The 25014-nt window shown below is 41.0% G+C and overlaps 1 protein-coding gene across 6 annotated transcripts in view; it reads right to left on the bottom strand.

Annotated features, from left to right (window-relative positions):
* The window catches only part of PTK2 (protein tyrosine kinase 2), a 340248-nt gene that overhangs the window by 114990 nt on the left and 200244 nt on the right, over positions 1 to 25014 (bottom strand). For all 6 annotated transcript variants that reach the window (XM_067558327.1, XM_067558324.1, XM_067558323.1 and 3 more), the window contains 6 exons: positions 21403 to 21482; positions 19290 to 19352; positions 12761 to 12815; positions 6692 to 6832; positions 5442 to 5519; positions 4191 to 4298 (listed from right to left, as the gene is read on the bottom strand). In XM_067558327.1, coding sequence (XP_067414428.1) covers positions 4191 to 4298; positions 5442 to 5519; positions 6692 to 6832; positions 12761 to 12815; positions 19290 to 19352; positions 21403 to 21482 — 525 coding nt within the window. The remainder of the gene's footprint in view (positions 1 to 4190; positions 4299 to 5441; positions 5520 to 6691; positions 6833 to 12760; positions 12816 to 19289; positions 19353 to 21402; positions 21483 to 25014) is intronic.

Raw genomic sequence — 25014 nt, forward strand, 5'->3', positions numbered from 1 at the left:
CATCACATAATTTTGTTACTGTGTCGTCTCGCTCTCCTTCTTAAATCCCACTGCACTGGGTCATGTCATTTAGATTGTAAGCTCTTTAGCACAGGAAATCTGTCTCCTGAGTGTTAGCAAATTTTTTCAGTGATGTAAAATTACTAATACTAATAATCTTACGCACTTTTTCTCCAGCTTTTGGAAAAATCTAGTACCAATTTTAGATACCTCTTGCTAATCACTCATATTTGTGCTGAATAAGGTCATTACAATATCCTAAAGGACTAAGATCAGACCAAGATCTTTTTCTCTTGGGACAAACCAGGTACTGAAATCAGAATTCCAGAGGTGACAAGCCAGAGGAACAAATCCCAGGCCCTGTATTTTCTCTAAGCTAAAAAATATAAATTTAAAATTCAAAGTAACAAACTTATAACATTCATTCCAGTATTATTACAAACTCTTGTCATGAATTTGATACTCTGAACAATCGTTAGGACTTTCTCCCCTCCACACCCACAGGGCATGAACTACTCTTCTTGGTTAATGTTGACGTGGTGTGAAATCCTATTTGCTCTAATTTGAATGTTCTGATCTATAACAACAGGTAAATAAAAATTTCAGAGACTCAGGTTAGTGATAATTTAAGAAAAAAATGAAGTCAGAGAGGCAGCTGCTTAAATATCTGCAGGAAACAAATTTATTGTTTTATTATAATTAAATTGCAAATAAGAGGCTTAAAAAGCGTTACTACACACAGCATAATGTCCTCAAGCTCCATTATTGATATTGGTATATATACACATCTGTGTAACTGTTGGAAACAATTATTAATTCTCTTATAGTGTAGAGAAAAAGACGGTTACTAACCTTCTGTAACTGTTGTTCTTCAAGATGTGTTGCTCCAATTAAGTGTGTGCACACCTTGTGCACGGTTGCCAGAAGTGGTACCTGGAGGGTCGGCTCTAGAGTCCCCTGGAGTTGTGAGTCCACAGCGCCCTACACAGGGCCCTGCCGATCCTCCGCCTCCTCAGTTCCCTCTTGCTGGGAGACTCCAAGAGAGGGGTAGGGCGGGTGGGTTTGGGATGGACATGAGCAACACATCTCGAAGAACAACAGTTACAGAAGGTTAATAACAGTCTTTTCTTCTTTGAGTGCTTGCTCATGTCGATTCCAATTAGGTGACTTGCAAGCATTCCCCTAGGCGGTGGGGTCGGAGTTCAACGGAATACTGACTGCAGAACTGCTCTGCCCCCGATGCATCCTCTTTGGCTAGTTGACTGCCGTGCAAATGTCCTGGACTGAGACCTGGGCTACAAAGGCTGTTGAGGTTGCCTGGGCTCTTGTAGAGTGGGCCGTCAATGCAAGAGCTGGCACCTTCGCTAGGTCATAACAAGTCCTAATACACAATGTAATCCATGAGGATATTGTCTGGGAGGAGACTGGAAGGACTTTCATTCTGTCCACCACTGCCATAAAGAGCTGGGGGATCTTCCTAAAAGGCTTCATCCTTTCAATGTAGAAAGCTAATGCCCTCCTGATACCCTCTTTGCTGACATAATGGCTACTAGGAAGGCCACCTTCCATGACAGATATAACAGAGAACATATTGTCAATGGTTCAAATTGCAGTCTCATCAATGCAGACAGAACCAAGTTAAGGTCCCACTGGGGAACAGGCTGACAGGTTTGAGGGATCATTCTGCCGAGACCCTTGAGGAAACAGCTCACTGAAAACTGAATGGTCCTCCACCCATGGATAGAATGCTGAGATTGCCGCTAGGTGGGCCTTCAGCAAGGATACTGATGATCCCTGATGCTTGAGGTGTAACAGATAATGCAGGATAAGCGGTTTTGATGAAACTTCCAGGGGGAACCCTTTCTGCCAGGACCAGAGGGAGAACCTCTTCCACTTTGCCAAGTAGGCAGCCCTTGTGGAGGGTTTCCTACTTCCCATGAAGATTTCCCTAACCTACTCTGAACATTCCATCTCCTGCTGGTTCAGCCATGGAGCTTCCAAGCTGTGAGATGAAGGGATTGCAGGATTAGGTGATGAAGGCAGCTCTGCTCCTGCGTGATCAGGTCTGGCACAAACAGAAGACTGATGAGGGTCTCTACAGTGAGCTCGAGCAGCCTGGTGAACCAATGCTGGCGCGGTCACGCCAGGGCTATCAGGACCATCACTGACTGGTCTCTTTTGACCTTCAGAAGGATCTTGTGTATCAAGGGAATCAGCGGAAAGGCGTAAAACAGGTGACCTGACTAGAGAATGAGGAAAACATCTGCTATTGAGCTCTGACTGTGGCCCTGGAAAGAGCAAAACTGCATGCATTTCCTGTTGGACTTCGTCACAAACTGGTCTACTTGGGGAATTCCTCACCTTTGGAAGGTGTTGTTCACCACATCTGGGTGCAGGGACCATTTGTGGGTAGCTATCAACCTGCTGAGGAAGTCCACTAGGACATTCTGGGACCCCGGAAGGTATGATGCTTCTATATGGATTCTGTGAGCTATGCAGAAGTGCCAGAGGCCGAGGGCTTCCTGGCACAGGGGAGAGGAGCGAGCACCCCCCGTTTGTTCATATAAAACATCACTGTTGTGTTGTCTGTTTTCACTGCGATGCATTTGCCCACCAGATGATCCTTGAAGACTTACGTTGATATGAGTGGACAAGTCCCCTTGTGACCACTGTCCCTGTGTTTTCAGCCAGCCCAGATGGGCCCTCCGACCAGAGTCTGAGGCATCAGTTAGCAGGGTCATGGTGGGATGTGGGCTTAGAAAAGGGACTCCTGCACAGACCACTCCCAATCTAGTCACCACCCGAGCAAAACTAATACCGATGTCGGGATCGACACTCCTGTGTCTATACAATCCTGAGAGGGGCAGTAAACTGAAGCCAGCCAGGCCTGCAAGGGCCTGAGATGTAGTCTGACATACTGAACCACCTGAGTACAGGCTGCCAGGTGTCCCAACTACCTTAGACAGCTTCTGACTGTGACCATAGGGTGACGATTCCATTCCTCTATGATAGAGAATGTTTCGAAACCGAGACTCTGGCAGGAAAGCTCTGAATTTGTTTGAATCTAAAACTGCCCCAACCTGTGTGGCACTGGGGCTACTGCCTCCAGTGGTCTTCCCTGGATTGCAGTTGCCACGACACCATGCTCTTGATGAGCTCCCTGGCTACTTCAAATGTCTCCGGCTGGAGGGTAATTGAATATCTTCCACCTCCTCCTCCAAATCCCTGGAGGGGGGAGTAGTTGGCACTAGACTCCATATGCCCCACTCCGGGGCCAGAGTCGACGGTGCAGCAGATCTAGGGGTAATGCCCGAGTAGCCCAAAGTGGGTCGCACTGCACTATCTCCCTTGCGGCCCCCCATGGTTTTGATGTGGGCGAGCAACCCCGATCCATCTTCTTGGGCCTCTTCCTGGGGACAGGCGAGTGGGACGATTCTCAGCAGTGCCGAGGGTCTTGAGAACATGTGTCCTTCCTCGGCACCGGATCATGGATAGATGCCGGAGTGCTCCTAATCAACACCGATGCGCTTGTTGCCAGCTCTGATGGGCTTGGAGATGGTCAAAGAACTGCCTCCATAAGGAACTTCAACCTCTGACTTCTGTCCTTCTGGGTCTGAGGGCGGAATTCCCTGCAAATTTTACAATGGTCTTTCTGGTATGCCTCAATGAGACACTTAAGACACGTGGAGCGTGGGTCACTCGCATGGGCTTCTTGCACTCCTCACACTGTTTGAATCCAGAGGACTGAGGCATGCCCCAGCCCCTGGAAGAATGGACTGATCCCCTAAGGGGATCTGCTTAAACAATTTAAGTAGTTTAACTGCTTTAAACTGCTAACTATTAACACTAATTGAACTATTTACAGGTACAACAGAATTGAAGCACTGGGAGAAGAGAACCCTTGCAGAGCAAGAGAGGATGAGTTCCATCCGACTATCACAGGTGGTAAGAAGGAACTGAGGAGGTGGAGGGTCGGCAGGGCCCTAGATAGGGCAGTATGGACGTGTGGCCAGGGGGCTCCATAGCTAACCCTACATGTACCACTGGGGGGAAAACCTTCTGGCAACCGTGCACGAGGCGCGCACACACCTAATTGGAGTCGACATGAGCAAGCACTCAAAGAAGAACAATTAACTTATGCATAAATTTTATCAATTACTTTAAGGTTACCGCAGCTGTTAATATCTTACCTCTGGTGCTCCTGCTATTTTGAGCTGTAACATCCCTTTTCTGTCTTTGTCTTCACTGTTAGAATACTGAATGGTCTGCACTTGATTGAAATCTGCCAGGTGAGTAGGCTGTAGAAAAGCACATATAAAAAGTTAGATATTACCTTGATTCTCTCCCGATATCTCGCTTATGAACATAAATCAACCTCTGAATTACATTAATCAAACCTGAATTCATATCTATATGAGGATTAGTCTCATCATGTCATAACCCTCAATACTCCCTCCTCCAATTTCTATGGACTTTACACCCCTCCATGTTTGTAAGTGAGGAGGGATGGACTGAAGGCAGTCGACACCATTCCTTATTTGCCTGCAGGGGTCACTGTTAAACAATGGTAGTCATACACTAGATACACATTGGAAACTGAACTCAGATCTTCTGGCGTGTCATTGCAAAACACACCACAATCAGTAGGTCAACCAGGCTGTGTCCACATTTATAGCATACTCAAAGGAAAACATTATTTGGAGTGCTCTAAGTGGAATGTTCTCAACTGAATATACCACTGATTTCCAAATCTTTCTGTTATCTCTGAATTAAATTCGATGAAAGTTAATACATACACTTAACACAAAGCACAAAAGTAAAAGCTGCAGATGTGCTGTCGTTATTTCTCTTTGTTTTCCGGAGGCAGGAGGGCATGTGTGTTTGGGTGCTATAACTTAGTCAAATGAATTTACTTCAGACAAAAGTAAAATGATGCAGTATAAAATAAATGACCTAAATACCAAAACAAAAACAAATATGCTACAGTTTCTGGTATCTAGATACTATAGAAATGGTTGCACTGTTAACAGCTTTAAATTGATATATAAAAGTGCTGAAGGATTTATTTAGCCAAGTAAATATTCTGCTTAAAAAAGGGTTACAGATGTGAAATACTTAAATTACTAAATTTTTTTTAAATGTTGCCACCAAATGTTTAGATTCCTTAAATGTGTGCCTCAGTGGCTAACAAAAGCCAGCAAATCCAGAGTTAAGGTCAACAGTGGCTCTTTATTTCACACCATTGTGCTTTCCTCCCATTCCACAGCATGAGTTAATGCTCGAGTAACAGCTTTTACTTTGAATTTCTTGCCTTTTCTTATTTTGGCTCAAAGATTAGACTTTTCATTCATCTTTGTCTAAAGTCTCATTCACAATAAGCGGTGCCTCTCTCCATAGCCTTTAAGACAGACATGGAGACAGGAAAACAGAAGCAGACTTACATTGGAGCCCTTGTCTGTAAGGTAACTGATTCCGTCTTCTGGGCCAATTGCCAACTCCACTGAAATAATCCAGCTTGACTTTTTATGTAGAAGGGGGTGGAGATGGTGACATATAAAAGGAAAGAGAACAAAATTATGGACAAAGGCTCTCCAGCATCATTCATTACAGTCTTCAGTGAACAATCTTTACAAACTGTTAAACTCTTCAAAACAAGGCAAACAGATTAATAAATAATTTTATTGCTTTCCATGGATTTCAGAAATTAAGCACCAATGTATATTAAATAAAATTAAATTTTGACATCCACTGACATCTCACAACCACACTTCTACCAAATTCCCATACTTCGGAGAGAATCATTTGGAAAGATATGTATGTAGTCAACCTCTCCTGTGGTTAATGAAACTAGACACAATGCATTAATACAACCAGATTGGAATGTTGGCGGGGGGGGAGGGGGCGAGTGGCAACACAAGCCGCATATGGCAGGGTTTGGGGAGGGAATGCCACCTCCACCCCCTCACTCACCTGAGCGGTGAGCCCTGCTTGTCTGCTTATCCAGAGTCCAGCAACCCCTAAGTTCGGAGAGCTGGACTCCATCCTGGTTATTAGTGGCAAATGCTGTCACCTGCTGTGCGATGCCTCCAGCCTGCTGCTCCAGTCCCCTGCCCGCCTTGCAGGGAAAGGGGCAGCACCTGCAGGCAGAGGCCAGCAGCGCACGTGCAGAAATACTACCCATGGGCACGTGGTGGGCTTTCACGACATCAGCATTTTCCTAAACTTGGTCACAGTTTCTCCATTTAACACAGGGCGTGGTTGGTGTTGGGACGGGGTTCGGGATATGGCCCATGAACCACTGCAGGGCCGGCTGAGAGCGGAAGCGCCATGGGAAGCAAAGGTGGGGAAGAGAGAGCATGGCCTCACCAGTGGCGCTGGAAAGTGAGGGGGAAAGCAGGGCAAATAGTCGTTAATGCACGTGTCCCTCTCTGCACCCCCAGCCCTCTAATACCCCTCAGCCACCACCACCACCAACCTGCTGAGGTGACGCATAGGGCATTCATGCCCCCCGCCTTTAAATTGCGCCCCTCCCACTATCATCAGTTATGCACTGGCTTTGAATGAAATTTAAAAACAGCCCTTTTAATCAAACTGAATTATGCGTAGGCAATTAACTGTAGAGCTAAACAATGTCAATCAGACCCATTATTCCATAACGCGTTTTGCAGTTTACTGTGATCGCTATACTTACACCAAGAGCACATTTGAAGCATTCTTTGTCAAATCTGTATACTGGAGACAGGATTTCAAAGAATTTCAGAATACTTTCTTCTCTATTGAGATTGGCAAACTGTCGAAATGTTTGTTGGATCAGTTTTCTTAGTGTTTTGGCCTGTATAATGAAATATTTCAAGATCACTTAGTATTTGTGCATCTAAAGCTGTGCCAATGATGGTGAATATTAAATACATTCATTATTTCAGGATCAGTAACAATTGCATTACTAATGAAACATAAGATGTGATTCTTAATCAGAAAAGGATGTAGCCAAACATTAATAATGCAAAAACAACAAGAGTCCTGTAGCACACCTTAAAGACTAACAAATTTCTGCAGGCATACGCTTTTGTGGGCTGCAACCCACTTTGTCAGATGCACATCATCTGATGAAGTAGGTTGCAGCCCACAAAATCTTATGCCCACAGAAATTTGTTAGCCTTTAAGTTGCTACAGGACTCTCGTTGTTTTTGCTGTATACAGACTACCCCTCTGGAACTTTTCACCATGGAAGGCATTAATAATGCACAATTCTATCTTCCAATTTTACCACACACAACAAAATCCCAGAATATTTACTGATGTTAGCTTTGTTTTACATGAAAAGCACCTAATTCAAATTAAGAAAGAATGGTTACTTAGCTCGTAACTGTTGTTCTTTGAGATGTGTTGCTCGTGTCCATTCAGAATTAAGTGTGCGCGCGCCGCTTGCACTGGTGCTGGAAATTTTTCCCCTTGTGGTATCCATAGGGCTGGCTCTAGAGCCCTCTGCAGCGGTGCACATATGCACTCATATATAGGGTGCTGCCAGCCTCCCATCCCTCTCAGTTCTTTCTTGCCAGAACTCCGACAGATGGGAAGGAGGGTGGGCTGTGGAATGGACATGAGCAATACATCTCGAAGAACACCAGTTATGAGATAAGTAACAGTTCTTTCTTCAAGTGCTTCCTCATGTCCATTCAGAATTATGTGACTTACCAGCAGTGCCTCCGGAGGCGGGCAGAAATTCATAGACGTGATGATTGCAATACTGTTCTGCCAAACCCAGTGTCATCTCACGCTTGCTGTGTGATGGCACAGTGGGACGTAAACGTAGGTATCAAGGACCATGTAGTGGCTCTACATATGTCCCGAATGGGTACATGCGCCAGGAAGGCCGCTGAAGACGCCTGCGCCCTTGTGGAGTGGGCAGACAGGGAAGCCAGAGGCATGACCCCCAACTGCTTGTAGATGGTCCGAATCCAGGCCGTAATCCAGGATGAGATCCGTTGGGGCGACACTGGACGTCCCTTCATCGCAATTGCAATAAAGAGCTGCGTGGAGCAACGGAAGGATCTGGTCCTGTCGATGTAGAAAGCCAATGCTCTCCTCACATCGAGAGAGAGTGGAGACGCCTCTCCACATTGGATTTGTGAGGCTTTGGATAGAACTGAGGCTTGACAAAGCCCTGGCTGGGATGATATAGCTGAGGTTAGTCCTGCTTTGAGCAGGGGGTTGGAATAGATGACCTCCTGAAGTCCCTTCCAACTCTAATATTCTATGATTCTATGAACCCTGGCAGGAATATGTCCTGGTTAACATGGAAGTGGGAAACGACTGGCAGAAAAATTGGGTGAGGATGAAGCTGCACCTTGTTTTTTAAGGAAAACCATATATGGTGGCTCCATATTGCTCCATGGTTCCAAAACGGTGCTCCGCTCAGTGCTGGTCCTCTGGAGATAGGAGGCAGGAGCCTGATCTGGCAGTGTCTTGACCCAGAGAGCATGGTCTTGACTTCGGGGACCGCCTGAGCACTGGTGAGCAGTGATGGGACTGTCAAGCAGATCCTTCCCTCGACAGACTGCGCATAGGTGCTGGTGCCAAATCTTGGTGCTGCGCCCTGCCATCCCTCAGCATCTGCGGCACCAGCAGCGCCAGAAGGTCCTTCATCACCTGGAAGGCCTCCAGAATCAACGGCACTACTAGTCAATGAGGGCCTCTACCACCACCTAGAGTCAGTGGAGGGCTCGGTGCCGGGGTCGATGCTCGCAGAGCCTAGGGACCCTTCTGAGGCGGGGAAGACTGGTGGCCCAATGTAGGTCTCACCTGGTCCTCCTTGGCCTTCTCCGCGGAAGAGCATCCCCATTCCCGCAGATCTTCTTTGACCTCTTCTTCAGAACTGGGGAAGGAGTTCGATGCCAAGAGAAGAAATAGGGCACCGGAGGAGCACTGAGCACCAAGGCCATCGTGCTCGGTGCTCAGTCTGATCTGTCGGGCTCCGACACTGGTCTAAGAGCCGACTCCATCAGCATGGCCCTGAGATGTATATCCCGGTCTTTCTAAGTCTGTGGGTGAAAACTTTTACAAATTTTACACCTCTCACAGACATGAACTTCCCCCAGACACTTCAGACAACTTTGATGAGGGTCAGCTCCTCGGCATAGGCTTCTTACACAAAGCACAGGGTTTAAACCCCGGGGAACAGGGCATGCCCCGACCTTGGGAGTCGAACAACTAACAAACTAGAACTAACTGTAACCAGTCGAGTAACTATATACACTAGAACGATGAATAAACCACTAGGTAGAGCGAAGAAAAGCTTGCTAAGGCAAGAGACATTCCAGCACCGTCACTGGCAGCAAGAAGGAACTGAGAGGGAGGGGGAGCTGGCGGTACTTATATGCAGGCGCATGTGCGCACCGTTGCAGGGGGCGCTAGAGCCGGCTCCTATGGGTGCCACTAGGGGAAAAAGTTTTCCGGCACTGGTGCATATAGCGCACACACACACCTAAATTGGGAATGGACATGAGCAAGCACTTGAAAAAGAACTGAGGGGGCGCAGGGCCAGTGACTCCTCATATACCAACACATGAGCGTGGGGCCAGAGGGTGCCAGAGCTGGCCCTATGGATACCACTAAGGCAAAAAAACTCTGACAGCCGTGCACATGGGCGCGCACACATCTAGCATGGAATCAACATGAGCAAGCACTCGAAGAAGAATGAAAGATCATATCCTTTGGGACTGTAAAGACTGCACCTGAAAGGAGGTGTTTATATAGAAAACTCAGAGGCCTTAAGATAACAAAATTTTCCTTACCACATCATTGTAGTCATGAAAAAGATACAAAGTACAGTGAATGGCAGTTGGACTCAGGAAACAAATCTGTCACACTACAAAACCAAAGAAGAAAGGGACTGGAGGCAGGGAGTCTGCAGTCATTCTCTGGGAACAGAGAGGTGGAGATCCAGGGTAGGGACAGAATAACCCCTAGGATCCTAGCCCTGAAAGAAGGGTCAACCCAGACAAGCTGAGGAAAGAGAGACCACCGCAGTGATGGAACAACTGTTGGCAGCGGGCAGCATATGGGGAGACAGCCTCTACACCAGCCTGGACACAAAAAGGCAATCCCGGGGTGAGTGAACACCTTACACACTCCTTAGATCAAACTTTATGTTTACCTTCAGTAAATCTTTACAGAACATTTAGGATTATTCAAGATATTCAGAAAAGGGAGGATTACTCTGAGGACACTGAGTTGATACCAGGGCATCAATATTTTAACACACAAATAAAGGGGACAATTAGTTTGGGGCATTTTGCTCCCAGCCCAATCCAATGACTACTGAGGTCTATGTCTTTCACTACTTTGGTTGGCAAATGGATAAAGCTTTAACAGAGCTTTAAATGCCTGAACAATGTCAGGAACCATAGTTTCCGTTGGGAAGAAGTGGAGTTGCATACGAAGTGTGAATGCAGGAAGAATGGTAAGAGCAAACTGCAACAAGCAGCATCAGCTAGGCACCTCGTCAAGGTAAGCCAATAAATTGTATTTTCAGTCATGTTTTATGTTTAACAGGTTACTCATTAAAGAGGTGTTGCCAATTATTTATTTATTGCAATCTGCTCTTTGTCTGGCTCAGTCTGGTAGCACTCTTTACCAAACACCATGCAGGTCATTATCATAACAGGATGGATAACCTGTTGTCTAAAGAACAAGATTGAGGGTCAGACCTGAGTATTATCCCCAGTGCTGTCACAGACTCCATGTGTGACTTTGGGCTCAGCTTCCTCACCTCTAAAATGGGGATAATTTCCTCTCTCACAGGATAAGGAGAAAAAAGGAATGTTAGGCTTAACTCAACATCTGTTAAAAGCTAGAAGGAGGATACTATGGAAATTTTAAAAAGTATTAAATTAAAAAAAAAAAACTCTGTTAAATAGTCCTAATTATCTCATTATCAGAGGATATTTTCTTGCTACCCCGGGAAACCTGCATATAGCAATACCAACTTGCCTCCTCTTTATACTGGAAAGCATTATTTGGCTCTGATTGGCCCACCAGTACACTGATGATTCACATTGTTCAATTTCAGGTCAGCAATATGTATAAATGCTGAGAGCTAGTGAGAATGATAAAATTCCACTTCAAAGCAGAACATGTCATTTATCAGAGGTGGCTGCAAAACACAGTTATGTTTCAGTAGTAACAAATGTAAACTTGCTTTTAAAAAACTGAAACAGAAGGAGCTGGTTCCCAGGAGAAGGTCTGAAACTGAATAAGAGTACTTGTATTTTGGGTATGTGGGTGGAGGAGCCATAAGAACCAATGAAATGAGAAAAAACAATGAAGTGAGAAATGAGGTATACCTGAAGGATACTGTACATTGCATTTATTTATAGGGTTAACCACTAGCATTTTCCAGTTTACCCTAGTGTACTCTAAATTATAATTTTTCAATTCTATTGGGAAGATGGTAGGGTAATTGTGAAATGGTCTAATACAGGATACTTCACAAAATTTCCAGTTACTGATTAATAATTTTTTGTAAAGTTAAGTGTTTTCTTATAGGTGCTTGTGATTCAAAACTAAATAAATGTTCTTATTAGAGAAGACAAATACAAAATATTTAATTCTTTTATTTATATATTATAATGGCATACAGGAGAAGTGACACAGCTATAGGTCGTTTAGCATTTTCATTATGATTCCTGATTCTGAGCTGTTCATAACAAGCTGTTATAATTTGCAATCAGGAGGAACTTGGTCTACACATCTACAATTTTAAATAAATGTATTTGATTTTTTAAAGTTCTTCTCTCTGTTTTATTTATTTTTTAGACTTAAACCAAAATAAGAGTTAACCCCTTTAAGCACTTTCTTCTTAAACCAAAATAAGAGTTAACAGAAAATAGCATACTGTGCACAAAGATGCAGCTTTCAACACCATACGAGTTGCACTCCGTTGCCATACTATAATTTAGTCTCTAAATCTATGCATATAAGCTACTGAATATGAACATCCCACTCCTTTCAAGACACCTATAGAAATGTGTCAAGGATTGCAAATTACTTGGTGACAATTGTCTTATCCTCCCTTCAGTACCAGCATCAGAGCAAATCCTGCAATTCCTACCCACGCAGCATACCATTGACTTCAATGAGAGTGAGGCTTGAGTAAACACTGAGGGCTCAAGTCCAACTCTCACTGAAGTCAATAGGAATCTTTCCTTCGATTGCATTGGGAGTTGGAAAGGACCTTCAGCAAGGAGTACAGAATTTGGTTTATCAACAGTACATGCTTTTGGTGACTTCTTAATCATGAGTCTTCCGCTTTTCTTCTCTCTAAATTTCCGCTTCTGCTTTACAAGATACATTGTAAGCAATATAACAACAGAGAGATTACTTTGGATGCAATCTCTAGCACTGCTACATGGGGTAGAGGAGACAGAAGTGTAACCCTATTAGCTAAATATTAGTTCTCTAAGGTCACGTGAATCACCTCTGTGATGATCTCAAACTCCATCAGTTCACATATCTGTTATTTAACTACACGGCATTACATACTACCAATATGTGAGAACACCAGTGATTAATACTTTTCTCACCAAGACAAATTTTTTTCCTAAAAGCCCATTTACTATTATACAAGCAAAATAGCCACTGAGGGTTCAGGTCTCTGAAGCAGACTAATGGAATGCAAAGTCATTTTCATTTTCTCCAGTATTTGAAAAATATGCTATTCATGGATTTGTAGCATATGATAAAGTGGAACTAGAATTACCTTTACAGAATCCAGCAAACTCTTCGGAAAAAATCTCTTTAAGCCAACATCTTTCCTGAAATAAGCAAACACACATATACTGTTGATAAGAAACCTTATGAGATATCATGGTGATGGGTTCTTTAGAAATGCATGCAAATATAATAGAGACAAGGTAGCTGAGGTAATATCTTTTATTGGACCAACTTCTGTTGGTGAGAGAAACAAGCTTTCAAGCTTACACAGAACTCTTCAGGTCACATCATCACATGGCTACAACACTGCATGCAAATATTATCCTCAGTAAAATTCAGGACAGTATTGGAATGCAAATTCAGTGCCATTAAAATGTTAACATTAGCCACTTCATAGCAACTGCTGTATTGTAGTATCTTCTATTTTTAAATGTAGAAAGATACCATCCTTACAATAGGTACCTGGAGAGTATATTGTTTTAATGGTGCCCATGGGCAATCACAGAGAAGTGCTGTAAATGAATTGCCTATAGTACATATTTTATTCTTTCAAGAAACACTAAAACACACACTCACTCACTGCACAGTATACTGAGAAAAGACTAGCATTAAAACTAGAACATCCAATCATACTTATGCACCTGCAACTGTTTTGTGAGAAAAGTGCTCCAACTTGTAGAATTTGCATAAATGAGTAGTTCCAGGGACCACTAAGGCTGTTACCAGACTTGACTTCTCTCTCTTATGGGTATCCAAATAAATTTTTATTACTACGTTACTTCTAGTAGCATTAAAATTAAGTTCCTTGCATGGATTTTTACTGTAACTTGTCTTAAACTTAAACCTTTAGGATTAAAACATCTCAGTTGAAACAAGATGTACACAGTGAAAGTCTGACATGTTATTTATATCTCCACAAACTTTTTTGACTTTGATTTAAAATTGCTAAACTGCATATCCCACCAAAACAAACTGTAAAAAAGCAATAAAGTAAGCATTAATCATTCAACATTCAACAGACAAGTTGCCCTCCTTAACCTCAAATACTTCCTTCCAATGAGCGTATTTACATTTGTAAGTAGCAGTGTTGGTACGCAGGTGCAATTGCAAAACCATGTGATATATTTATCATGCACCCGTAACCACCTCTGCCGTCTATTTTCTTAGGATTTATTTTAATGTTCCCATCTCCTAAGAATCATTCTGCCACTAGTTTTTTTTCCTTAACCAGTCTATCATCTCTGAGCAATGTGGCCATCCCACTAACATGCACTCCATATTTCAGACACACATGCACACCCTAGAAGGACAGACAATTTGCAAAACTCAGTTCCAGGTTCAGATTACCCCAACCTCTAGGTGCTGATCTGGAATTTTTGTTTGGCTCAATGTCTAATTTGCATGATTATGTAGTATTCAAAATGGTGCTTAGCCTGGCTTATAAATATACCCTCAACTTTGAATTCTCTTGCGTTTATGGAGTAGTTGGCTGCCTCTGTTTTCTCCCAACAACAAATTTCTCAAGTAGGCGAGAATGAAAGGGAAGAGCTTGAGAATTTCCAGAGGTATATCAGAGCATGAAGACGTCATCATGCTGGTGCATCTGAGCAGCATGTAACAGGCTGTGTCAAACATCACAATCTGCATAAGCATTAGCTTAAGAAAACAAGGGTCAAAACTGGGGGAAAAAAATCTGTATTGAAAAAGGATATCTGTCCTAATCTTCTCAAGTGGTAATATAAACTATATGGGGATTTTTTTTTTCTTTTTTTTTTTAAAATGAGAGTGAGTTTGTGAATTATTCAGAGCAGAGACCATGCCTACCTCTTCAATGAACAATAAGGAAAGCCTTCCATGCTTACATATTCTGAAGGGGAGAGGAAGATAGTACTGTGCCTCAAATATCTATATAATAGGACACCAGGATTGTCACTCTGTGAGTCAACCTGAAGCCTACAATGTCTGTTGAGTCAGAGTAAAGTGATGGAAGCAGCTACAAACACAGCTGAAAGCTTTTTCCCCCTCTTTAGAATAGCATCAGGTTCAATCATCACTGAGACTGTTGATCTGTTACAATCCGATTTTAATTTCTAAGCCATTTTGACTTTACAAATTATACCTGTACAGTGTATAGCTACAGTAAAGCATGTATCTATGCCATAACCAAGAGTCCTAGACCATTGAGTTATTAGAGGTAGCTCAATCAGCACCCTTACGCTCAAGATAATTTGCATGCAAATTTCATTTGTTGTCTGAGGGAGACTGCACAGATCTCTAGCCTAAGCTGGAAAAGATTATAGAAGTTTCATAAACATTAAGTCCTTTGATGTATTTCTTCTCAAATGCAAATTATGTGCAGTTTTATCATTCCATGTAGAATTAGATAAACCTGACATACCATTACTGTCTAAATAATATGCAAAGACTTTTTGACAAGGAATACATTAGTTAACATTAAACATTTTAGCGAGCAGAAGAATTCAGCAAAAATTAATTTCCCTAAATCAATGCAGGGTTGCCACCATCTTAGCTTGCCACATTCTGCTACAACAATTTGTTCTAAACTGAATCACATAATAGCTTTTGGTTACAGATCTCAGTTTGCAGCAAACTCCACACAAATCACCACAGAGAATTTAGTGAATAGCAACTCTTAGTCAAATTTGCTAATACAGCATATCCTATTTTTAAAAATTAGACTGTAAATCCAATTTTCTTAATTTAATAGAATTTAATATAAAAAGTATACAGAGTCTGCAATTAGGGTGACCAGATAGCAAGTGTGAAAAATCCAGACAAAGGGTGAGGGGGTAATAGGCGCCTGTAGGAGACAACGTCCCGAAAATCTGGACTGACCCTACAAAATCCTGACATTTGGTCACCCTATTTGCAATGTGCAACACTTTTACAAGCAAGAACAAAGGAGCGTTATAAACTGAAAGGTATCCATAGCAATAACATAAAATGCCACATGTGAACTCCAGAAGGCTACATTTCATGGCTGTAGAATGGACTGACACCTATTCAGGAGAGAGATCAACCCACAATGCCAGACTAAGACCTCACAGGCTTACTCTTATAGCCAGTTAGGGATAGTTAATAGCTGTTACTGGTTTATATGGTTATGCTAAGAGCTTTTATTTACCATAATCAATGCTCTCCTAGCAGTGGGAATGGATTTGGATATAAACATTGCATTTTCTTTTCAGTGTAAACTTCATTAGGATAAACCTATCAAACTGCAGCCAATTCACTAGGCTTCCAACCATGTTGCTTATCAGTTTAGAAAACGTATCTTTTTCTTCTGTTAGTTGTGTATTTTTTCCTGCACACTTCAATAAAAAAGTTGATACAAAAAAAGAGAAAAGTAATATTCGGACAGCATGAAGGGAAGATGCTTCTTAAACTCTTCTTTTAATGAAGTGGGTGCAGATGCTTCTTTCTCTCTCCTAATTTTGCATCTGTGCTGCTTAACTCCTCCTCCTGGGTGTAAAGATTTACATTTAGTAGAACCAAATCACCCTTCATGCAGTCCCTACTGTATTAACTACTACAGGTCCCTCTGAAGTTTGATTTGCTCTGCCTCTTTGGGCTATCTCCCACCAGCTTTGGTATTATCTGAAATCTGATCACAGATGAATTTTCATCACACACACCTGACAATGAAAGGCAATAAGCAGCCACATCAGTTGCAGAGGGGTGTTTGTTATATTTGGTTGGTCAAAAAAGTCTGCCTCTGCTACAAGTGCATGAGACTGTGCTATATAACCAGCAAAAACCAGCTCTGCTTGAAAAGTGACCTTCACTGCTGTGATAAAAAACAGCTCCATTGCCCATTGGAAGGGAAAGTTCATGGAACACAATTTGAGTATCACTTCAGTTTTTTGCACGTACACTAACTATGACTCTTACTGACTTACTTTGCTCCTTCATTGGAATTGTAGTCCACTCTTTCTTTCTTTCTTTCCTTCCTTCCTTCAGCTGAACTTCATCAAAAGCCTGTTTTGATTTTCTTTTAATTAGCTTCTTCGATACTCAATTAGCAGCCAGCCATCTGCCATTTATATTGCTTACCTGATTTTCCAGCACTCTTTCTGTCTTCCACAATATCAATTATCTTGGCATCATCCAAATACATGGACACTGTTCATTCCCCTTTCCAAATTACAGATTTTAAATAGTACTGGCCACTAATACTGAGCCGTGTAAGATGCCCGCTTGTTCACTTCTTCAGTGAATATTCTCTGTCATTTACTATGACTCCTTGGTACCCTGCCTGCTAACTAGCTTTCAATCAAGGTTATTAACCTAAATATGAATGCTTGTACTTTCAAGTTTGCCCAATAACTGACTTTGTGAGATCTTATTGATGGTCATACTGAAATCTAAGTAAAATGCATCCACTGCCTTTCCTTAGGTCTTTCTTGTTCGCTTCCTCACAAAACTATCAAATTCACCTTGCACTCTTTCTACCGCAACCCCAAAAACTAATTTTTGTAGTCCTTAATCTCATCATTTATACTCCTTTTTAAAAAGTGATACTATATCAGTCTTCCTCCAGGTCACCAATACATTCACTTCCTTTATATATTAACATCATATAATCTTTTCTCTTTCTTAATATTTCCTACTTCATCTCTCTATTCTTCCAGTATGCTTATTCCTTCCTTTTTTTATGTTTACTCCTAAATGAGATAAATTTCTACTGATAGTCACTGACTTCGAATTAACCCAATTGTCTTTACGTCGTGCCCTGTACTTCCCTTCGCTTCCAACTTTCCACATGAAATGTGGTAATACATTTAATACATATGTACTGCATACACACTACTGGTCTATATTTTTAATGTCTGATTTTAATTTTAATATGTCTGATATGTATTAGTACAACATTTTCTACACAAACAGAACAAAGTCCTTGAAAATAAAAATAAATCATAATATTCAGACACTTGTATAGTGCTTTGTATAATCAAATCATTCTACAAACTTAATCTGTAAAGCATGTAAGCATTATTCTCAATTTTAAGAAGTGTAGAAACTGAATCAAAAAGTTTAATACCCATTTCTTTCTTCCAAACTTTGCCTCTAATTTTTGTCCAATTTGAGACATCTAGCCATAGAGCCTGATTTTCAGAGATGCTAGCCACTTAGACCTTCATATGAAATTAAGAGGGCTGCAAACGAGCACAGAATCTCTAAAAGAATCAAGCTGCAGGCATTTCATGATGATAATCTAAAAAAAGGAGGCATTCAAAATTAGAGATTACTTTTGAAACTTTGGGCCTAAGCAACTTTACCCAAGACCACTCAGTAAATCAGTGTTAGAGCTGAGATTGGAACCCAGGAATTCTGGATTCCAGACTACATGCTCAGTAGAGTTAGATCTCTGTCACTGCATTATTAGAACTAATGTCCTTCCAGTCTTGTTCCCAGCATAGCCTGTTTTCCCTGGGACATATAGTTTGAAAGAAGGAAACTTAATGGCGGAGCATTTGTTCTCATATTAACTGGATAGAATTGCTGGAAGTTATTTTTTAACCTGTATGAACACAAGCAACCAAAAAGGTATCTTTTCTCATAAATCCTAAACAACAATTAATTGCCCCTAGAAGAATCCTCTACCCACCTTCAAATGATCCAGCACCAAACCTTTATTTGAATTAGCTCACTTTGTCTTATTTTATTTTAAAATAAAAACGTGAAAGCTAAAACTTTTCTTGCTGCCCTGACCTGTTAGTCTAATTTTACTTTATACCATATACTATGCCTTCTGTATCCCACAAGGGTTTTAGCAGCAACGCATAATAACTAGTTACAGCATATGTTGACACATTGTTCCACTGAAGCTAATGAAAACAAAATTGACCTTTAACAGAGTGTAACAAACATCAATTGTGTCCTCTGGAATTGAATGCAAAGCTTCTCAAGCACTCTGTTCAAATTTGGATTGAAGCCATCTACTGTACAGTATCATTAAATCAACCAATTAGATTTATCGGGATGCTTCTTGGATGTTTTAAGTCTTGGAATATGTAGTGGAAATACTATATGTTTGTTAACTGCAAAATCATAACAGTAAAACAACACACTTAGCAGAAGCAAAGGGAAAAGAAAACCACACGTTTTAAATTTCAAAAGTAGCTGGTAAGTAATTAAAGAACCCTGTGTAAATTAGTCCTGTGACTGATTAATCTAATTGTAGACAGAAAATCCATTTTTGTACAAAGCATTGTTAAATTTGTAGGACTAGACTAGTTTATCCCACAAGCACTAACAGAATACAGATTACTGAAACCTACGATACTGCACATCATCAAGTTTAAACTGTTAACAACCCAATTTGCCTTAGTCATACAGTAGTAAATTAGCTCTCACCACCTCTATAGGTTGAAAGGTCTGAAACTTATCAGGTTTTATGATTTCACACTTTATTTTAAATAAAATAAAAATAATAATCTTACTATAATGACCTCACTATGAAAAATGGCAGCAGTGCTGCCTTCTCGCTAAACTGGTCTTCATTTTCCTGTACAAGCAACAGCTCAAGCCTCAAACTGAAATGCAATACTTACTCTAAAACTTCATAGTTGGACTTCTTTTCTAGTGCATTGCCCCTCATCTCCCAGTAGGATCTCCTAAAGTCAGGGAAAAAATATTTGCAAGCAATAATTACTGGATGAACCAGCTCAAATCTACAATAGCAGTGCATTCAGAGCTTTCAGAGACCTACCACTAAAAGCCATTTGCAGACCAACTTCAAATATGTGTTTATTGACATGCTATTACACTACAATAACAGATTAGACTTTACTTTTCTCAAGCATTTTTCATGCACAAGACATCCCAGAGTGTTATACTAAACAATGATACTAGTAGCACCCTGCTGACTATGAAGGCAAATCAGATAGCCACAATGTGCTCAGCAAAAGTATAGGAGAATAAGAATATGTCTGAGACAAAGTGGTCAGGAAAATGGGTTGTTCTATCCATTACATTTTCTAAAAAAAAAAAAAAGATAGAATTTTCCCTTCTTCAAAGAATGCTACCAAGGCTAGCACAAAAACACTTCAAGCCCTTACCCACAATACCCAAATGCCACATCCTCATTTTTGGCATTCCTGTCACTAGTATTTTATCCTAATCCTGTTTTATCTCTAAAAATTATTGTTCAACCTGCACATTTTTCCTTTGCTCTATATCACTTGATTTGCCATTCATTTCTTATTGATCTGTTACTGTCCTAGTCTTGCTGTGAAAGCAATAGCAGAACTAAAGCAATTATCTCAACCCTGAGATTCTCCATAAAAGAGTAAAAATATATTTCAAAGGTTTAAGCAGTGACTGTCTCAAGATTCTCAATCTGATAAACATACATAGAGTATCTCAGGTGTTTATAGCAAAACAGCGAGAGTCCTATGGCATCTTAAAGACTAACAAGTTTATTTGGGCATAAGCTTTCGTAGGCAGAAACCCACTTTGTCAGGTGCATTTGTTAGTCTTTAAGATGCCACAGGACTCTCACTGTTTTGCTAAAAACAGACTAACATGGCTACCCCTCTGGAACTCAGGTGTTTATGTTGATCAGTTTGAAATGGAAAAGCTACAAAAAATATCAGTGCAGCTTACCAGCTCAGTTCATTTATCCTTTCACAGAAACTTTGTTCTGCAAAAATATTTTGCATTCTTAAATTAGCATATTAAAAATCTTGACCATCAAGTGAAGAGAGAAAAAGCAAGTGTTTTATTTTTAATTAAATTCTTCATCTATAATATCAATAGAAGCATGAGGATGTGACACTATCTGTTAGCAAATGCACTTCAGACTTTTCTTTTGAATATTCCAGTTTACTCTTTAGGCCTTTGAAATAGTTGCAAATATGCACCAAATAAAATCAACATAAAAAGGTGTTTTATTGGATGTGTAAAATTAATCTGTAATTTGCAAACCATTAAGAATTAGTTACAATATATTCTGATCAGTTTTTTCTTTTAAATCAGTGGTCCTCAAACTTTTGACTCCCATGCCCCCCCTTACCCTGTCCAACACCCCCCCTCCACCAGTTGGGGCTGGGAGTGGGGCCATGCCTGGGCCGGGCTGCTACTGGAAATCGGGCCATGGTCAGAGGGCTGTGGTTGGAACCAGGACTGTCCCTGGGCAGTCTGGGGACCGTAGTGGGCTCTGGAGTCAGGCACCAAGGCTGTGGACTGAGATGGGGGCTGCGGGTCAAGATTGGGGGCGAGCATCACAGCTGGGGAAAATGGGACCAAGGCCAGGCGCTATGGTTGGGCTCTGCGGCTGCCAGTGTGCCAAGGCCGGGCTCTGCAAGGGAAGAGAGAGGAGAAGAAAGAAAGGCTGAGAGTGGGGACCCAGGGATGGGGGCTGAGGCTGGGCGCCGATGCCGGGTTGGTCACGGCCGGGCGCCGAGGCCAGGCCCAGAGCAGAGCTTGGGACAGAGCGGGGCTGGGTGGAACTCCCTCCCGATCCCTGAACGTTCCTCGGCGCCCCCATAGGGGGCATGCCTCTCAGATTGAAGACCTCTGCTTTAAATGATAAATTAATTTTTATAATTAACAATATTTTACTAATTTATAATGGTCAGAGAATCAGGAAAAATATTAATTAAAAACAGCTTCAAATTAATGTATACAGTATATCAAACAAAAAATGCAAAGTTTTCAGCTTACCGGATTTCAAGGCAACCTAGCTTCAAAGCAATTTCCTGGTCCACTTGATCTGCTATTTCTAACATATAATCATTTTTCACCTACAGTAAAATAAGTAGTTATGTGTCATACAAGGATGTCAATGCTATTGAATGTTGCTTCGTTCGGCCATTACATTAATTATACACTTGAATACTCTCCAAGCAACTTTGGATATGTCTGTTTTAGGAGTACATAAATTTGGGGGGTCGACTCCCCTATCCCCACGTATGAACAGAGAAAAACTATTCTAATGTTTCTCATCTGCATATATGAACTGAATGGCTGTGGGAAATTCTTTTCAATAGCAAGTTTGATGCAATTTACCACATCTGTGTCTCCATTATCTACATTAGACTTTACTAATTTGAACCAAAATAGTCACACAGGGCCTGAATGTAATAGCTGTGACATTTGCACTCACAATTAATGTGATCGCATGCTCAATTGTGGTACATACACATGCATAGGAGCCACTTAGACAAGTGCCCTGTATTTTTGCGTGTTCAATCACAGTAACTATACATGTACACTAGACTGATTATTATGGGTAATAAACATGTAGAGTTGTAAAAATTTGACCCACAACATCAATGGAAAGAAGCATTTGAAATAATAAGTAAAGTCAAGAATGTGATCACCTACACACCGTTTACATCTTCAGCCAAGTCTAATTTTAATAAAATGCCTTTTAAACTGGAATAAACCAACTATATACAAACACCATTTACAAAAAGAAATGCACATCTTCCGTAAAAATGAATAGAACACAAAAAATTACTGCCCAAGAATTTGTGTGTGCAAATTATGTATTGGCTTATTCTATTGTGAAAAGTATTCTTTAAAGACACACAACTTAAATAAAAGTGAATATTGTGTTTAATATTGTATTGAGTCCATAATCCTATCACTGTGACGCCATGGTCTGTTGCTATGCAAAGACTGTCTTATCACAAAATCAATACGACTTCACTGCAGATCAAACCTGAAGAGACTCTGAAGTGGGAGGAGCCACACCTTCCAAAAAGAAGGGAAATTTTTTTTTGAAAATTGTACTACTATGAAATTCTCTTTTTAAAAAATTGCAACAAGGAAAGGGGCAACAATTAATATTTGGAATGTTATTAAATTTTCGTAAGTATAACCTGCGTGAATGTTTATGCACTTCAACACTGAAAGCAGCTCTGGAAAAACAGATGTCTTTATGGACTTTATAAAATGAGAATGTCAATTACTGTGACTGTTGAAACTATGCCACAGAAAAGCCTCTTAGGTCTGGACTGCTCAGATGCTTAACATTTTGACAAAACAAAAAACACTTAATCCTTCTCAGTGTAATGTTAACAAATACTAACCACATAATATCAGGAAGAGATTTTAACATCAAAAGTGTAAATAGCTGTATTACCCTGAAGAATGGTTTGTCATTATAAATAAGAAGATTTATAGGTGCACGCACGTGCACACACAATGAATAATAGCACAAACAGATGTTTATATGAGGAATGAAATATTAATCTTAGAATCGATAGTGTTTTACATCTTCAAAATGCTTACATTTCAGAGATACAAAATCTTAGATTTGTAGAAAAATGTGAGTTTATCTAGTTCTTCTGAAGTATAATTTGTAAAAGTTTACCTGGTTCCTGTAAAGAAATACGGACTTAAAGGTATCTGGTAATTACAAAGGTTGTAAAATGATACTAACTGTCAATGATGCATTTCCAAGGAAGTCAGAATTTAATATGCTATTAATTAAAAAGCAAAAGAAAATCCATTAAGCTACTGTAAAATACATCATATTATAGTAATCAGATAAACAAGTATTGCTCTAAGTGAAGACTATTCCATCTTCTACTTTTGTGGTTTTGATACAAAAATAATCATACATGAGCCAAGGATAATTGTCTATTACATTATTTTCTTCAAGATTAACTACTGTAATTTTTTTAATCGTTTGAAGATGACAAATGGTAAAACTCATGGAGTTTGACATTATACTCTTCTGTGAAATCACATATCAGCTGAAGCAATATTCTAAAATTAACATAATGAATATACTGTATTTGCCATTATTAAACAACTATATTTACTTTTAAATATTTTATGGAACTCTCTCACATTGTTTTATCCCTTTATTCAAAGCTACCAACTGTCTGTCACACCACGGATGTAACACAATACAAGTTCTCTTTTGCAGCATGAAGGGGTAACGTATTTGTATGTATCTATAAAGTGTGGCAGATGCTATATTCCACTCCTTTGCATGATAAAACTATGAATGTAACTGAAAGCAGATTTCCCACAAAGGGGACTTCAACATCATGGTCTTAATTATGTGAGAGAGCTCATTAGGAGTTGAATGTTAAGAAATACTTATGTATAATTCTGATTTGATTAAAAAGCATCCATCCAAAATTTATCAATGGCTGAAGTTCAACCTTAACAAGACAGAGCATGCTGGGAGGTAAAGAAAAACACTTCAAAGAATTTGCTGCAACAGTGAATTCTCCATCAGTCAGACATACATTCATGAATTACATTGAGTTCTGGGGTGCTTCTCAACTCCTCAGCATCAGCAACTCTCATGTAGTTGCATTCCCAGGAAATATGACCAATCACGTTGGACTGGATAGAGGATATCAGCAGCAAGGACAGGAGGCATAGACCTCAATAGTAAGAGTTTTTGTCATCTTGTGGGGAGATTGTGGTACTGCAATATATTTAGGCTTGAAAGCATCAGCCCTGAAGATACTGCAACTCCTGCTAAATGCAGTCACATAACTTCTCAGAAACACAGGTTACAAACAGCACATCATCGATGTGCTCCCCTCATGCACCGGCTCACTGTGCAGCTCTGTGTCAAGTTTTAAAGTTTTGATCCTTGTTCAAGCCTCTAAATCGCCTGGGCAAAGATTAACTAAAAGACTTCCTCACCTACCCTCAATAGCTCCACAACAGCTCAGGAAAAATGAAGCTGTGTACACCAAGAGACAAACGTGTGCAGAAGACACTGTTTTCTCAGGCGGATGGTGGGAGCTGGGGCTAGGGTTACCATATTTCAGGTTTCCAAAAAGAGGACACTGCCAGGGGGAGAGGGGAACCTAAGGGGGGGGTACAGTTGGGGATGTTGGAGGAGGTACCTGCAGTAGGGGTACTCACTGGAGGTGAAGTTGATCCCTGTCACGGTGGTAGGGTGGCTGGCGCAAGCCCAGGATGCAGCGACAGCCGTCAGAAAGCACCTCCCTGCGGGACCCTCTCCCCAGAGCTGGGAGCCGGGTGGGTGAGATCCAGCTGCTCTGGTTGCAGGGGAATGGACCCAATCAACTGCAGATGCAGTGGAGAGACCAATTGGGAAGTGGACCAATCGTGGCTCTTTCTGAGATTTAATGACTGCTCAGCAAAAATCTGGGACATTTTCTTGTTATTTGAAAAATCCACCTGGACAGAGGCTCAAAAAAGAGGCAATGTCCAGGAAAACCCAGAAGTATGGTAACCCTAGGTTGGGCCTAGACTGTGGAATTCACTTCCTCAGGCACTTCAAATGACGATAAACCTCACTATTTTCCAGTTCAAATGTAACTCTTTCCTTCA

The sequence above is a fragment of the Emydura macquarii genome, unplaced genomic scaffold (assembly GCF_026122565.2).
Source record: "Emydura macquarii macquarii isolate MOO-44397 ecotype Brisbane River unplaced genomic scaffold, CSIRO-AGI_Emac_v2 contig_1947, whole genome shotgun sequence".
Classification (NCBI taxonomy): domain Eukaryota; kingdom Metazoa; phylum Chordata; order Testudines; family Chelidae; genus Emydura; species Emydura macquarii.